This window comes from Microcebus murinus, chromosome 3 (assembly GCF_040939455.1).
Source record: "Microcebus murinus isolate Inina chromosome 3, M.murinus_Inina_mat1.0, whole genome shotgun sequence".
NCBI lineage: Eukaryota > Metazoa > Chordata > Mammalia > Primates > Cheirogaleidae > Microcebus > Microcebus murinus.
Genome location: NC_134106.1, coordinates 19,981,863 through 19,997,661, shown reverse-complemented (window position 1 = coordinate 19,997,661; position 15,799 = coordinate 19,981,863). Strand labels below are relative to the sequence as shown.

At 47.6% G+C, this 15,799-nt stretch overlaps 1 protein-coding gene across 1 annotated transcript in view; it reads right to left on the bottom strand.

Moving 5' to 3' along the window:
- EFR3B (EFR3 homolog B) overlaps nt 1-15,799 on the bottom strand; it is a 79,675-nt gene that overhangs the window by 42,228 nt on the left and 21,648 nt on the right. Inside the window, exons 2-3 of the mRNA XM_012788125.2 lie at nt 4,330-4,406; nt 3,118-3,245 (exon numbers count right to left, since the gene is read on the bottom strand). Of these exons, the coding sequence (XP_012643579.1) occupies nt 3,118-3,245; nt 4,330-4,406 (205 nt within the window). The remainder of the gene's footprint in view (nt 1-3,117; nt 3,246-4,329; nt 4,407-15,799) is intronic.

Sequence of the window (15,799 nt, the reverse complement as noted above, 5' to 3'; positions counted from 1 at the left end):
AAAAATAGAAGGACTGCTCGCTTGTCGCTGCTCTGTGTACACTGCCCATCAGATTCCATGCCAAGGAACAATACCTTAGAATTCACATCTTGTCCTCTCCACCCATATTTGACCACTCCCGACCCCCCACTAAACGCTTGAGAACCAGCGTCCAAAACACAACAGCAACGAGGTGACAATGCAGGGAGGCAGTGGGGTGGAGGAGGGTGGTTCTTTCACGGGGTCCAACACCCAAAGTTCACGTCCACATGGTCAAAACACAAATGCAGCCCCCTGCATCACAGCAGGGAGACGCAGTGCCTCCCACTGTCTGTGTGTGAATATTTTCCTCTGCCAAAGCTGCCATCCACGACGAGAAGAAAATAATGATGCATGTGGCATTGGGTAGGGAAAGGCAGGGAGGGCAAAGAGAGAGAACAAGAGATCAAATCTAACAGATTTTTCCTCTCTAAATGTTTATGAATAAAGTCCTCAGTGAGGCCTTTAGGTTTTAAATACTTACATGCTGCAATGGCTATTTTTAACAGAATGATACTAATTTTGAATTGCAATTCTAAGGGCAGCAGAATGACTCTAAGTGGCTCTGCTGGCTGCAGGAGACAACGATCACCGCAGAGAGGGCAGGCGAAATTAGTATTAAATGTTTAATGTTAGAGCTAGCAGATTAGTTTTCAGTTCAACCTAGGATAAAATCATTTTTACTTACTTGCATATACTTTACAATATGTCGAGGCCTTTTACATAATCTGCATGTGCAGTATATTCATGCTTTTCTTATTGAGCATGTAATCTAATTTTATTATATAAAATGATCATAGGAACGTATTGGTTTGAGTCCTTCTTTTACACCAGGGGAAGCTTGCTTTGAGATTAGTTGGTGGGGCCTGCACATTCTAGACCTTCCCACCTCGTCTGCACCATGCAAACCTACTCGCTCTAGTTCAAGGCTCACTCTGTCTTCCCCACCAGGAGAAAAGGGTCTTGGAGGGCAGAGGGGCTGACAGGCAGTGGAGGATGGGTCCATCAAGGGTGGTCAAGGTGAGGGACTGCCACAAAGGCCCAAGGGCAGGAAGCCCAGAGAGCCAGGGCTGGGGTAGGCTGGGTCGGCCAGTCCATCTGGAGTGGGTCCACGGCAGATGCGGCAGGAGTGGTGGCTCAGCTGGGTTAGGAGCAGGTTGTGGAAGACCCTAAGTCAAGCTGAGGAGCTTGGATTTTATTCTAAAGGAGCCAGGAAGGAATAGTGGGGTCTGTGTGTGAAGAGCACGGCTAGCAGTATTAACCCGGAAGGACCAGCATGGGCGAGACGGGATCAGGAAGACAGTTTCCAAGGCTACTGCCATAATCGCGACTAAAAGAATTAAGAGTGGGAGCGGGAGGAAGGCAGGAGCAGAGGAACACAGAGGAAGGATCAAAAAGAGTCTGGGGGGAATAGAACCAACTGGACTTAGGAACAGCTGCCCTGAATCTACGCAGCCCTCAGGCCCATGAGCAATGCCACCAGGCCATCTGAGCTGTGTCCTGACGTCCAGTCTCTCCCAGTTGTGGCGTGATGGTAGGGCACAAACTCAACGTGCCCTGTGGCTCACTTGTTCTTTTTTTTTTTACTGTGGAAGTAACATGTGCTTGAGAGAGAATATTTAGGAAACACACAAAAAAAGTAGAAGAAAACAAAACAAAAAACTTCAGTCACACTGCTCATAAAATGAATACTCTTAATATATGGGTATATAAGAGTATACCCACATTAATATATGGGTATACTCTTAATATATGGGTATATTTGTAGTTATTATATTTTCTAGTCATTGAGATTTTTTGTTATTTTTTAACTTGACTGTAAATACTGTGTACATAATTTGCATTTTATTTTTCATTTACTTAAGGCATTTTCCATATTATATGGAAAACATCTTTCTAAATACCATTTTTATTGAGTAGATAACATTTTATCATATGATATACACCATAATTTACTGAACTATTCTCCGCTAGGTGGACAGGCAAGTTTTTTTCCATTTTTTCATGATTATATAAAACATCATAATGAACATCTCTGTGTGTAAAGGTAGATTTTACTTAAGAACGATTCCTTGGGATAGCTAAAAAGAAATAGAATTACTACGTTAAAGGGCATTAAGTGTTTCTGAAGCTCTTGACGCATATTTCAAAATTACTTTCTAAAGTTTTAACCCATTTGCACTTTTTCTAGAAATGTATGAAAATGCCTCCCTTTTTATCATCTCTTGGTTAACACCAGAAATTATACCTACTTTTTTATTAATTTGGTAAGATAATATCTCAGTATTTCAATACACATGCTCGATTACAAGTCTGTTGACTATCACACCGTGTTTGCAGCGAGTTCTACCTCCCCTTGTGTAAGTTGCTTACCTGTGGCCCTTGCCTCCAATCTTTCAGGGTCTCAGTTTCCCACTAACCCTCACTGTTTGTTATGTGCTATGAATATCTAAGTTTGAATCCTCTGTCTTATTTTTTGAAAGTACTTTTTCATTGCTTGTCTTTTAAAAGTTTGAGTGTTTCTTTCTTGACATCAAAATACTTAAATTTTTAAACATTTAAATCTATTGATCAGTCATTTTCTTTAAGATTTCTTCTCTCTTCTAAACATAGAAAGTCCTTCCCTCTCAGGAGATTGATAAATATTTCACTTCAGTGTATTTTTAATGGACAAAATGCCCCAACCTTGCCTTCTTGCTAGAACGTTGATGGCTCCTCCACACTTTTTAGGGCAGTACGGGGAATGAGGCAGAGCAGGTCTGAGGAGGACAGCAGCGCATTCTGGGTAACACTAATTTTTTAAGGCCCCAGCCCCTGCGGGTGACGGCTTCTGTACAGAAATTCGAGGGGTGGATGGTGCTAAAAGAGGAAGTCTCCTAGGAAGTCAGCACTCCCTTCTCCCCAAACCGTGGCAGTGGCATCAGATTCTACCCTGCCTTTGGAAGAGCACCCGGGACACACTCCTCAACCCCAGTAACCAGTTTCTCGGTCTGTTCCATAACCCAGTCGGCTGTCATTTTCTTAAAAGGACCCCGTGTTTAGCCTAATAACATAACATAGCTCCTGAAAATCTCTCTCTCTCCTTCGCAGACTACTTACCCGTATCGATGACGACCCACATCACGGATGAGCCTCTCGGAGAGGTAGGCGCCAATTCGATCTAGCTTTTCCGGAGCTGAGAGGGCATAGAAGGTCAGCTTCTCCATGTTGGTCTTCACCAGGCCATCCTACAAGAGAAGACAGCTCACACTCACCGTGGCCACACCAGGGCTAGGCGAGTTCAAGTCTAGAGGGAAATAATAATTCAATTTCATCAGCATTCACAGAGTGTCCATTATGCGTGTGCCAGACAACATGTGGTTTTTGGGGACACACAGGTGACTAAAGCATGTTCCTGCCCTCCAGGAACTCGCAATCTAGGCCAAAGTGTGCTAGCTATAAATAGGAATAGTAAATGATATACATGTATATATACGTGTACACGTGTGAGGATATGTGTGTGTGTGTACGTGTGAGGATATATGTGTGTGTACATATGTATGTATATGCACACATGAATGTACACATCCATATGTGTGGGTGTGTGTATACATACATACGAGTGTACGTGTGTGAGGGTGTATGAATGAATGACAAGGCTTCATTAAAAGCCACTCAGAATTAAAACGTGCTGGATATCCGGCACTAAGATGTGCACAGGAAGAAGGCAGCTCTGTAGCAATTAGGGAATTCTCCAGAGGATGCTGGAAACCAGATCCTCTCCTGCCCATCAAGAAGAGGCCGTTGATTCCCAGAGAGCAAGTCGAGTTACATCAGTCCTGATGTTTCTCAGCTCACAACCCATAAGGCATCCTGACGGTGGCGTGGCAGCTTGGAAGCCAAGGAGCCAGGCCTTCCATGGTCCACGGAGCCGGGCCTTCCATGGTCCCTGCTCCCCAGACACTGGCAGGAGCCAGAGAGACACAGGCTTCTGAGCAAACCCAAGACAGGAGAGTGCTCACACCAAACAGCAGGGAAATGTCACCACCCATAGAGCTAGCAGCTCAAGGAGCATCACCCAAAGAGGCATGTGAGAAAGCTGTCTCGGTTGGACGGTAATGGCTAAAAGCAGGCCCACACGAACTTCCAACTGCCTCCCAGAGATCCTGACTTCAGAGAGATCCACGTGTCCTCTTCATCCTCATGGCCCTGCCCGGGGCTGTGGCCGAGGTCTCAGTTTGTCTGGAAAGGCCCAGTGGCTGGGGGTGCTGAGAGGCCTGCCCTCCCCACCACTATGGGGAGAGCCGAATGCCTGCCAGAGCTGTGACCCACCTCGGGATCCTCGGGGAAGATGTTGTCAACCAGCCTTTTGTACCTGGGGCGTAGGGCGCCACAGCAGCCGCACACACCTGGAACGGGAATGAGAAAAACCAGTGAGTAACGCCTCCCGGTCAGGCCGGGGAGACCTGGGAGCAAGGGCTAGGGCCAGCGCAGCTCCTGACAACGAACCCAGGCTGGAAACAGAAAGGTCCCCCCTTGAGGTGCCAGGGCCCCGCTTCCCCTGGGGCTGGCATCTCTCACTGCTTCCCTACGCCACGTGCCAAGACATCTGCCATTTTTACTTCATGTCTTTTGCTCAGGGGTCAGGCACGGCCACACATGCAAGGGTGAAGCCAGGCCACAGGAGCATTTTGAGGCTCCTTGGGTGGGAGCGTACAGAAGGTCAGGAGCCACCGCACACTTCGGGGACAGGACCATAACACAGACACAGCTTTAAGGGGCAGCTGCTCTCCCTACCCGCCCCTCATCTGCTCCCTACTTCCTTTATTCTCTGCTCCTCAATCTCCTTCTACCAGCCTGTCTCCTGGGGCCACTTCCACTATAGGATGTTATGTGAAACTATGATAAATTAACATTACCATTAATTATTAACACTTGAAAATGCATCCTTAATGCAGTAAGACCCGGTATATGAAAACAGCAGCACTTTAGGGTTGGGCTGGGCCCCACAGGCCAGCCAGCCAGTCGTTCTCCAATGCCAGCCCCCCAGTGAGGCTTTCACCAATCTGTGGCAGAACAGAAAAGCTAAGGACCACGTGGTACATTTTTATAAAGCTAAATTTACTCCATTGAGAAGACTGAGTTGACTTCCTCCTTTGTCTTTTGGTGCTGTGAGGCGATGGGGTTAGGAAATCAATGATAACACAAACTCTGGCAAAATTAATAAAAGTGGACGACTCCAGGTCTCCCCATAAAGAGCTTCCGTTAGTGAAGGAACGAGAATCATTGCTCTGCCGTCAGCATCCCGGCTCCCGCCTCGCTGCAGGGGTGTGGGGAGAGGAGGCTGTCAGGGAGGGGCCTGAAGAACAGGCAAGGGACTGGGAAAGTCCTCCCACCCCCCTGCAAAAAAATAAATGCCCCTTCACTCCACCAATTAGAGATGAACTCTGTTTGTAAGAGCCAGCGCTCAGCTTGAAATGCAAATGTGCCTTGGGACGATTAAGCCTAAGGGTCATTCAGAAAAGAATGAATTCCTTCAGTGGGAATTACTTTAATCACACAAAGAGGCTTACACAGGGCGGAGAAAAGCAGCTCTCTGGGAGTCGGGATTGGGAGGGGCGTGGGGCGGGCACCGCCAGGAAGAGGAAAGAGCAGTGGGTACTGTCAGGGGCTGGACGTCAGATAACTGATTTGTGATCCTGCACCACGGGGCTAGCTGTGCCCCTCGGCCTCCACTGCCTGCGACCAGGGAGGGACAGGCCAGAGAGTGGACAGGCTGCAAGCCCAGGCTCTCTGGGTTCAGTCTGGCTACCCAGTGTCACTCCTGGCATCTCTGCATCCCCACCCTGCCCCTGCCCGGGAGGAGGTGTTGGGCTCTAGCAGGTTGACTCCCAGGGTTATTTCTCGAAATGGGACAGCTCCCAAGGGACATTCTCCCCTTGGGCCTTAAAGCCCAGGGCTTAAACCTGGGGCTGCCCCGTCCTCTGCCTGGAGCGGCTGTCAGGACGCTTGTTCCCACGGCGCCCAGGCAGGACCCGCTCTACACTCTCCCAGCAGCCTCCTTCGTCTCTGTCCCTACAACAGGAACGTTGGCCCTTTGCATTTTAAGGGATTGAGGAAACTGAAACATGGAGAAGTTAGGACTAAAAAAATTCCAGTCAGTTCCTTCCTCACACTTCCCCAAGGGCCTATAAGCTGAGGCCTGCACTGGAGAGAGGCCAGGCTCATAGCTGCTAGAACCCAGACTTATCAAGGGCAGTGCAACACCATCTCCGGTCTCACAGCAGAAACCTCCACACTGGGGCACTCGGGGGCTGCCGGGCCGTTAGCACCAGCGGGCCGGGGAGGGTTCCGAGGGCTGCAGGCCTGGGCAGGGCCTCGTCTGAGTACTGACTTAGTCTCTTCCCAAATGGAAACCGGACAGCCTACCGGCCTCCTGCTCTCTTGTCTTCTAGAAGGGAAGCTCTTCAAGCCGCCCCTTGTGTAGACTCTACTCCACAGCCCCCTCACAGAAGGCACCTCCCCCAGCACGGAGGCCTCCGGGATCTGCCACACAGGCTCCGGTGGGAACCAGTCACACGCAGGGCCCCAGGGCACGTCCCCCCAGTGGGGGAGAGGCAAGAGGGCCTGCAGAGGAAGACATGGAGGGGGGCTTCCTGACTTACTCCCCAGCATTTCCTTCTAGTCTTCTCTTTTTGTCCAACCTCTGAGGGCAGGGGCCGGTGAGGCACAGTTGTCAACGGCCTGGACTCTTGGGTCAAATCCTGGCACTGTCACTTCCTGCATGTGAGACTTTGAGCAAGTAACGGTGTTCTCTGTGCACAAGTATCACTCAGAATAATGAAAAGTTGGAAACAACAGGGAATGATTAAATACATTAGGATCTAGTCAAAAGACAGAATAATAAGTAGCCATTAAAATCAAGTTTTGAAAAGTATTTAGAAAGAAAGTAAATGCCCACCAAAAAGAAAATAGATTTTAATGCTATCCTGTAGGATCCCAATTTCATGCATATATTTTTAAAATATGCATAAACACAAAAACAAAAACTAGAACATATACACTAAAATTTTAAAAGCTATCTCCAAGATATGCGATTATAAGTGATGTTTATGTTCATTTTTATTTTTTTCCTATTTTGCAAATTTATACCCATAAGCATGTATTCCTTTTAAAATCAGAAGCAAACCTCTCTGCTAATGATAATCTCCTCAGCACTAGCATCACCGCCTCAGCTCCGCCTCACATCACCAGGCATCAGATTCTCATAAGGAGCACGACCTAGATCCCTGCATGCACAGTTTGCAGTAGGGTCTGTGCTCCTATGAGAGTCTAATGCCACCGCTGACGGGACAGGAGGTGGAGCTTGTGCCGTGATGTCAGTGAGGGGGAGCGGCTGTAAATACAGACGAAGCTGTGCTGGCTCACCTGCCGCTCACCTCCTGCTGTGCGGCCCGGTTCCTAACAGGCCATGGACCGGTACCAGTCCACAGCCTGGGGGTTGGGGGCCAGAGATCTAAGGAACAGCAGCGACACTGACAACATGGAGAACACAGAGGCGGCTGGGGTGGGGGCGTGGGGACATCTAGATGGGATCATCTGGCAGGGGGCTGGCGAGGAGAGCTAGGGCTCAGGAGAAAGAAAGACCAGGGCTGAAGCCCTGAAGGTCATCAGCTTGGATGTGACCAGAGAGGGCCCACCTGCCCAGGGAAACAGAGAGGGAGGACAAAAGGCAGAGCCTCCAGAGACGGTCGTCGATTCCTTTCCCTCCGCCAGCTGCTTTTCTGTGAGGCATTTCACCTTTCTTCCTCATTTCTCTCCCACTAAGGCCCTCTAAGCCCACAGGATGCTTATCTGGATCTAGAAACATGCTCTTATTCCCATCCCCCTAAAACCCAAATCCCCTACCTCAGTGATCTCATTATCTAACCTTGAGATGCTGGCAGCTGATAAACAGTCTTCTAGAGGGCATGTGCATTTTTTAAAAAGCGTTAATGGCAAAGAAAATAATCCCTAACAGTTGAAGCTTAGAGGCACTTGGGTGTCAGGGTGCTTATGTGGGGAAACCAGTATACAAGTGTCTGCACATTTTTCTGCTGTATTGGGCTCTGGAGTATCATTTGTTTGCTTGTGGGTTTTTTTGTTTTTTGTTTTTGAGACAGAGTCTCACTTTGTTGCCCAGGCTAGAGTGAGTGCCGTGGCATCAGCCTAGCTCACAGCAACCTCAATCTCCTGGGCTCAAGCGATCCTCCTGCCTCAGCCTCCCGAGTAGCTGGGACTACAGGCATGTGCCACCATGCCCAGCTAATTTTTTGTGTATATTTTTAGTTGGCCAATTAATTTCTTTCCATTTATAGTAGAGACGGGGTCTCACTCTTGCTCAGGCTGGTTTCGAACTCCTGAACTCGAGCAATCCGCCCGCCTCGGCCTCCCAGAGAGCTAGGACTACAGGCGTGAGCCACCGCGCCCAGCCTGCTTGTTTGTTTTTAACCCTTTATAATCCTAGTTTTTGAGAAAAATAAAGTAGGGAGGCAAAATTAATAGTCTCGTTGGGGGAGAAAAGGTATAGAAAAAATTAACAGTCTTTTGTTTGTTTGTTTGAAGCAATTCACCACACGGCGAATCTCAAAAGAAGATGTGGTAGGTAACTATAAAACCATAGCGCTTGCTGTATCTCTCCTGGAAGAAAGAAATATAAGAGAAAAATCACTAGGAAAACAAACCTAAAGCTATCACTTTACCATCTTATCTGCTCCACTTTAGAAAGGGACCTATCATATAGCCAGAGAGATTTTTTTGGGAATCTCAGCCGGAGGACAGGAAACCACGCGTGGCTGTCCACGCTTCCTGGGTGGGCAGTCAGCGCGGAAAGCGGGAGATGAGGTTCTCCTCCCGGACGGGCAGAGCCCAGGAGGGCTTTGGCAAGACCCGGGTGGGGCGCTGGGAACCCACAGCACGGTTACACAGCTTCCAACCCAAACAAAGTGAATTCAAGGGAGCCACAAAACCTAGGCAGGAAGAAAACCAGAAAACATTAAAAAGAAACTGAAAACAAACAGTTCCCTTGTAAAAAGAGATTAAGTAATATGCTTTTATAGATTTCTTTAATCTTGCTTCTGATGGTATTTATTCTTCATGTTAGTACCTAGAAGAAGTAGGTGGACGCACAGCCATATGCCTGTAAAAGCCTCATTTAATTCTGAGCCATTTTATTTCTAAGAGAGAAGCTCTTTCCACCAGGGTCCACTCTCACTCTCTGGGGACCACGTCTGGCAGATGGACCACAGCAAGCTGAAGGTGGATTTGTAAAGGATCCTCTTCTGCCACTAGGACCTGTCTTACCTAATATTTCTATTCCTATTTTAGGGAAGAGAGGGAAAAGTGATATGGCCAATTTCACTAGTACGTAGTTGCTCTGTTACTGAAAAGCCACATCCGTAGGGATTAACCAAATGTCCAATGACAAGGTTTCAGTGGCTTCCTCCACCTTTAAAACTGTAAGATGATTAGACCTGTCCTCCTTTGCCTCTGTGGCTCATTCTGCCCCAACCGCAGGGACCTCCTTGCAGGACCCTGGCTCAGGACCCCCGAACTGAATATCCCCCCATCCAGAATGTTTTTCCCAGTATCCTCCGAACCCCCACTCTCATTTCCCTAATGTCTCTGCCCAGCTGTCACCTACCTGGAAAGAGCTTCCCTAACCAGCAATTCCCTTTGATTTTCTGGCCTGAGTTATTCCTTTTCACAGCACTTTCCACCAACTGACACATTTCATCTGTGTCTACACCCTGTCTCCCCACTTGAAGGTTAGCTCCTCGAGAGTGGCATCTTTGCTTGTCCACACCGCATTCCAGGGCTGGAACAGGGTCCAACCCACGGGTGGTGGTGGCAGGGGGTGCTCAGACTTATTTGTTGAGTGAAGGAATGACAGTATGATTGAGCTGAAAAGCAATCATGAATTTCAAGGCACTTAGCAAAAGATCTCCAGGTGTCTGCAAGACAGCACTCCTAGGGGGACCTCGGGAAAAGTTCCTATTGCAGAACGGCTGGCTCCAGTTCCTGAACCTGGTGCCCAACTCATCTTCTAGGGCTGCCACTACCTGTAGCTTGGGGCCTGGCTCACTGGGGTCAGGGTTCCTTCTGCCCCACCCGTGCCACATGCTGGCCTCCTGCCTGCCTTGCCCCAACTTCCCCACTTCCCTTGCTGACTCTTGGCTTGGCCTGTGGTCGCAATCCTGACTGATCAGAGTGAGCCTTGCATCCTGAAGATGGGCCAGAGGTGTGTAAGATGCTCCACTGTGATTCTGGCATGTAGCCAGAGGGAGAAGCACTGGCCCAGCTCTTTGCCTGGCCGGCATGTGACAGCAGATCTTGCAGGTGCTGGCAGCTCCCCACGGAGGACTCAGGAACTGGCGCCTGGGCTGCCAGCGGCGTGCATCCCGTGGCTCCTATGCACTGCGGCCCTGTTACTCCTTTGCTCTGCTTGCCTGATCTTGTTCTTGTGACTGACTGGTCCCCTTGATCAGAGCTCCCTACTACCCAGGGATTGGTGGTTTGAAACAAATACAGTCTCAAAACCCAAACACATCATGCATTTCAAAATCTAGGCCTGTTCCCCTAAATTCCTTGTTACCAACCCAGCATCATCTGCCAGCCAGGTTTGCTGAGGCACAATGTTACCCTTTGGACCCTTTCCTCCCTTCACTGCTGCTCTAGTCTCTCATGTGTAGATCTTTAACTGGTAAAAAAAAAAAAAAAAAAAAAAAAATGTCAGGGTTTACCACCTGCGCTGTGCTAAGCACTAGGCCAAGCACTTTTCAAATATTTCATATAATACTTGCAACAACCCTATAAAGTGGGTACTGTTATTTTCATTTTATAGATAAAGAGGCAGGACCAGACAGGTTACGTGGCCTGTCCAAAGTCACACTTATGTGCCTCTGTGCCATGAGGCTCCCTAATCTCCCATCCTCTTCCCAAAAATATGTCTCCAACAATTTCTCAAGTCCATCCTGTGCTCTCCTTTGCCACAGCCACCGTGCTGGAAGCCTCCTCAACACCGACACCTAGTCCTTGCGAACCCGGCCACGCGGCCCATGTCCCTGCTTTTCAATTCATTCTAGATGTAGCTTTAAGGCAAATCCTTGGTCCAGTTTGCTGCACGGTCAAGCAGGAAGGTGGCTCGCCACTGCATTAAATGTCAACCCTTCAACTTAGTATTTAACAAGGGATGGCCGATATAAAGGGAGGGTTGTTCTGTCTTTGTGAGTCTTTCCTCCACGCAGGTGGTCCTCTTGCCCCTGCTCTGCCCCCAGGAACAGTCCCCATCCAGCAGGCAGGGGGTGCGTCAGAAGCCAGCGTGAGAAGGGCTGGGAGGTCTTTAGAGGAGCAGAACGTGGTCCCCCACAGCTGTGGGTGAGAGGACGTTTGGGTGACAGGGACACAAGCTGGACATAGTGAAGGGGCAGGAGAGTCAGAGCCACAGACACGGGGGCCGGGTGGATCCCGACACCTGCTAGGCCAGTGGCTTTCCCTGCCCTGTGCCAGCTGGACCCAGGCACCTCCTCTGCACCGTGTCACCTTATGCAATCTCCACCAGGCTAAGTCATTTCCGTGACTCATCTTTTCTTCCCGCTATGTAAACTGTAAATTCCTTAGGTCTCATTTTCTTCTGACCTCGATGCAGTATCCTGAGCCCAGCAGGACTGGAGGAAAGCTGGTGACATGTGACTTCACCTGCCTTTGATCAGCGTGAGACCAAGGGAAGTCACCGCCTCTCCTTGCCCTTGGTTTCCTTTTTATAAACATCAACTCCATTATCCCCATTCCCCGAGAAAAATGCCCTTTTGCTCAAAATAGTTCATATTTATTTTCTCAGCTTCACAATCTCCTTGTAGAGACAAGGGCTGGACTTGACCGTTCCTACCAAAAGCAAATGGAATTCTTTTAAAACAATTTACAATCAAATTTAATGCAGGGCTCATGGCACAGACACCGATGTCAGATGAATTGGAGGAAATGGAGCAAAGTTCAGAGAGAAAGGTGCATCCAATCATGTGCCCCCCTCCCCAGGACCAGGTCTGTGTTCGACTGACATCAGCTGAACTCCGGCAGTTTGCAACGTACTTGTTGGGTGACGCAGGGAAGAGAAGGAAGTTTAAAATATACAGGCTCTGCCATCGAGGAACCTACTCTGTAGCTGGGCACACAAGACCTACACACGTTTAAAGTTAATGATGTGTCACGATGAGACTAAGGATCTGTAAAACTGAAGAAATCTCTAGTTCAATGAGTCCAGGAAGACTTCCTGGAAGAAGTGAGACCTGAGCCGGATGCCTAGGGGTGGAGAGAGCTAGAGCTGGTAAGTACCGGTGGACCCATGAAACAAAGAATCAACACTCTTCAACAAGGAAACATTTAAGAAAATCAAAAAGTTTCCCTCTTCTCTTTTTCCTTGCTTCTGATTTTAAAACTAATACATGCTTATGGGTATAAATTTATAAAATAGGAAAAAATAAAAATGGTATACATAAACATCACTTATAATCATATAATTTGGAGATAACTATTAACATTTTAGTGTATATGTTCTAGTTTTTGTTTCCATGTTTATGCATATTTTAAAAATATATGCAGAAAATTGGGATCCTACAGGATAGTATTAAAACCTATTTTCTTCTTCTTATATTGTGGGCATTTAATGTCCTATTAAATATTTTTCAAAACTTCATTTTAATGGCCACTTATTACACTCTCTTTTGACTAGACCCTGATTTATTGAATCATTCCCTGACGTTTCCAACTTCTCATTATTCTGAGTGACGCAGCAATTTGCCATTGGTAATTAAAGCCGGGAATCATACAGGCAGAGCCTGGTTTTGTTTCATTGGTGATGAGGAAATCACACAGTGCCCGCCCTGTGGCCTCAGGACTGGCATGTGGCACAGGGACGTGCAGGGCCAGGACCCGTCTCTTGTCGTCCGAGGAAGGTTCAGGACTGAAGAGATCAAGAGGAGGTGCTGATGAGAATGAATGTGGGAAGGAGGCAGGGTTTGAGTTTCCAGACAGATCTGACCAGGAGTACAATCAAATGGCAGCTGAATTCTCCCTGGGGAGACTGTTTGGGTGAGACGTGTCTGAATTCAGAGACAAACCAGCAGCCATCAGCGGCCTGACCTTTCTGAGCTACCGAGCTTCTAAGACACTCACCGCTTTCTGGCCAATCTTGGTTAATCTGATTTCCACCTTAATTGAGGATGGGATTTAAAAAGAGAGAAAGGTGTCCGATTGATTTAATGTCAGGGCTTCAATTCTTTACTAACCGTAGGCTTCCCTGGGCTTTGGTAACGTTCTTCAAGCAAGTAACAGATAAAAATAAACAGAATGTTTTTTTATTCTGTCTCTTGGGACCATTAACAGCAGGAAAAATTTATTCCAGTCATTTTCAGGAGCCAGAAAGCCTGGCTTCAAACCCTAGTTCCAGCTCTGACAAGCTGTACAAACCTAGGCAAGGCACTCAAGTTCTCCCTTGCCTCGGTCTACTCATCTGCAAAATGGGAATAAGGGGTTGCGGTGCAGACTAGGTAAGTTAACAAAAGTAAAGTTTTTTAGAATTGTTCCTGGCATATAATAAACACTCAATAACTGTTAGCTTTCATCATTATCATCATCATCAGTATCACTATGGTAATTATTATTAAAATCTCTTTCCCAACTTAGAAAGAAGGCAGGGTAGAAGAAAATGGAACATCAGAACAGGAATGGCCCTTAAAGTCTTTCATCTTTATATTATGCTTGGAGTGTGAAGCACCAGCAGCTATTAAAAAATCGAAATCTAGATAGAGACAGACACACCATCACCTCTCAGGGGCCCAAGGACAAAGCTCCGTGGGGAAACACACGTGAAGGGGCATCATCGTGACCACCAAGAGCGGCTAACATGTTTTGAGTTTGGCTGTGCCAGGCACTATGCTTTCTTTCTTTCATCTTTACAAAAAGTCTACGAAGTTGATACAATTATCGTTTTACAGATGGCGCCAAACCTAGGCTCTTATCCAGGCATCTTCAAACTATGGCCAGCGGGCCACATGTGGCCTGCTGAGGGCAATTTATCTGGCCCGAAGAGTGTTTTTGCCGCCACTGCCTGTCCCGCTTAGCAGCCAACTCATCCCAGGCCCACAGTGCGCATGTGTGGAATGTGCACCGCACTCTCCAATGGCCCTCCAACGGTCTGAGGGACAGTGAACTGGCCCCCTGTTTAAAAAGTTTGAGGACCCCTGCTCTTATCCAATATATTGACTTGGAAATTAAAAGACCTTAAAGAACTGAGGTCTCTGCCTGCAAATACCCTGTCTTATTGATTGGTAAAAATAGAAATGAAAATATATTCAACAGGAACATGGAGCACACAATCAGGATCGTATAAATTAAATGTTACACACAGAACAGGGTAGCTAAGGAAACTAGAGATGTGATGGGAAAGCGTCAGAGGAGACTGATTTTGAACATTATTTAAAAGAGAAAGATTCCATTGTACTGTGAGAAAAAGAGGGCTTTTGGGTCCGTTATTATTATTTTTATTTTTTGAGGCAGGGTCTCACTCTGTTGCCTGGGATAGAGTGCATGATCATAGCTCACTGCTGCAACCTCACGCTTCTGGGCTCAAGCAATCCTCCTGCCTCAGCCTCCTGAGTAGCTGGGACTACAACCATACAGCACCACATCCGGCTCATTTTTCTATTTTTTGTAGACACAGGGTCTCGCTCTTGCTCAGGCTGGTCCCGAACTCTTGATCTCAAGCAATCCTCCTGCCTCGTCCTCCTAGAGTGCTGGGATTACAGGCAAAAATCCTATGAGGTTGGTATCGTCACTCTTCACATGAGAAAACCAGAGCTCAGAGAAGTCAGCTCGTCTGCCCAACATCACACAGAAGCCAGGAACAGAGCCAGTAACACAGCAAGGGTGACTGCTCAACTTTAGAGCAATGGTGTATACAGGTTTTTTGTTTTTCTTTTTGAGACAGTCTCGCTTTGTTGCCCAGGCTAGAGTGAGTGCCGTGGCATCAGCCTAGCTCACAGCAACCTCAATCCCCTGGGCTCAAGTGATCCTACTGCCTCAGCCTCCTGAGTAGCTGGGACTACAGGCATGTGCCACCATGCCCGGCTAATTTTTTGTATATATATCAGTTGGCCAATTAATTTCTTTCTCTATTTATGGTAGAGACAAGGTCTCGCTCTTGCTCAGGCTGGTTTCGAACTCCTGAGCTCGAGCAATCCACCCGCCTCAGCCTCCCAGAGTGCTGGGATTTCAGGCGTGAGCCACCGCGCCCGGCCTCTGTATATAGGTTTTGAAAAATAAATATGTCAGGTAGGGATATGAAGAAAATGTGCTCAAGTAGAAAAAGATAATTTCAGAATGGGTTGTTTTTTAAAAGTCACGTATAACTGGTGAAATCTGAACCAGCCGTGTAGATTGCACCCATGTCCAGTGTCTGATATTGGTACTAAACCACAGTTACACAGGATGCTAACATTGGGGCAGGCTGGGTAAAGGGTACATGGGACCTCGCTATGCATTTCTTTGCAACTACCTATGAATCTATATTTCAAAATAAAAAGACTTTTAAAAGTTGGCATTTAATGAAGGCAAAGATGCTTCCTTTTGAGTAGAGATGGTAAGTGGTGGAAGACCCTAACTCAGGAGACCGATCTGTTCATGGGGGCACAAGAGTGTGCCAGCATCGTGCCAGAGCCTCTCCTGCCACTCCTTTGAGTGACTGACCAGTCCCACACTAGGCTGGCCA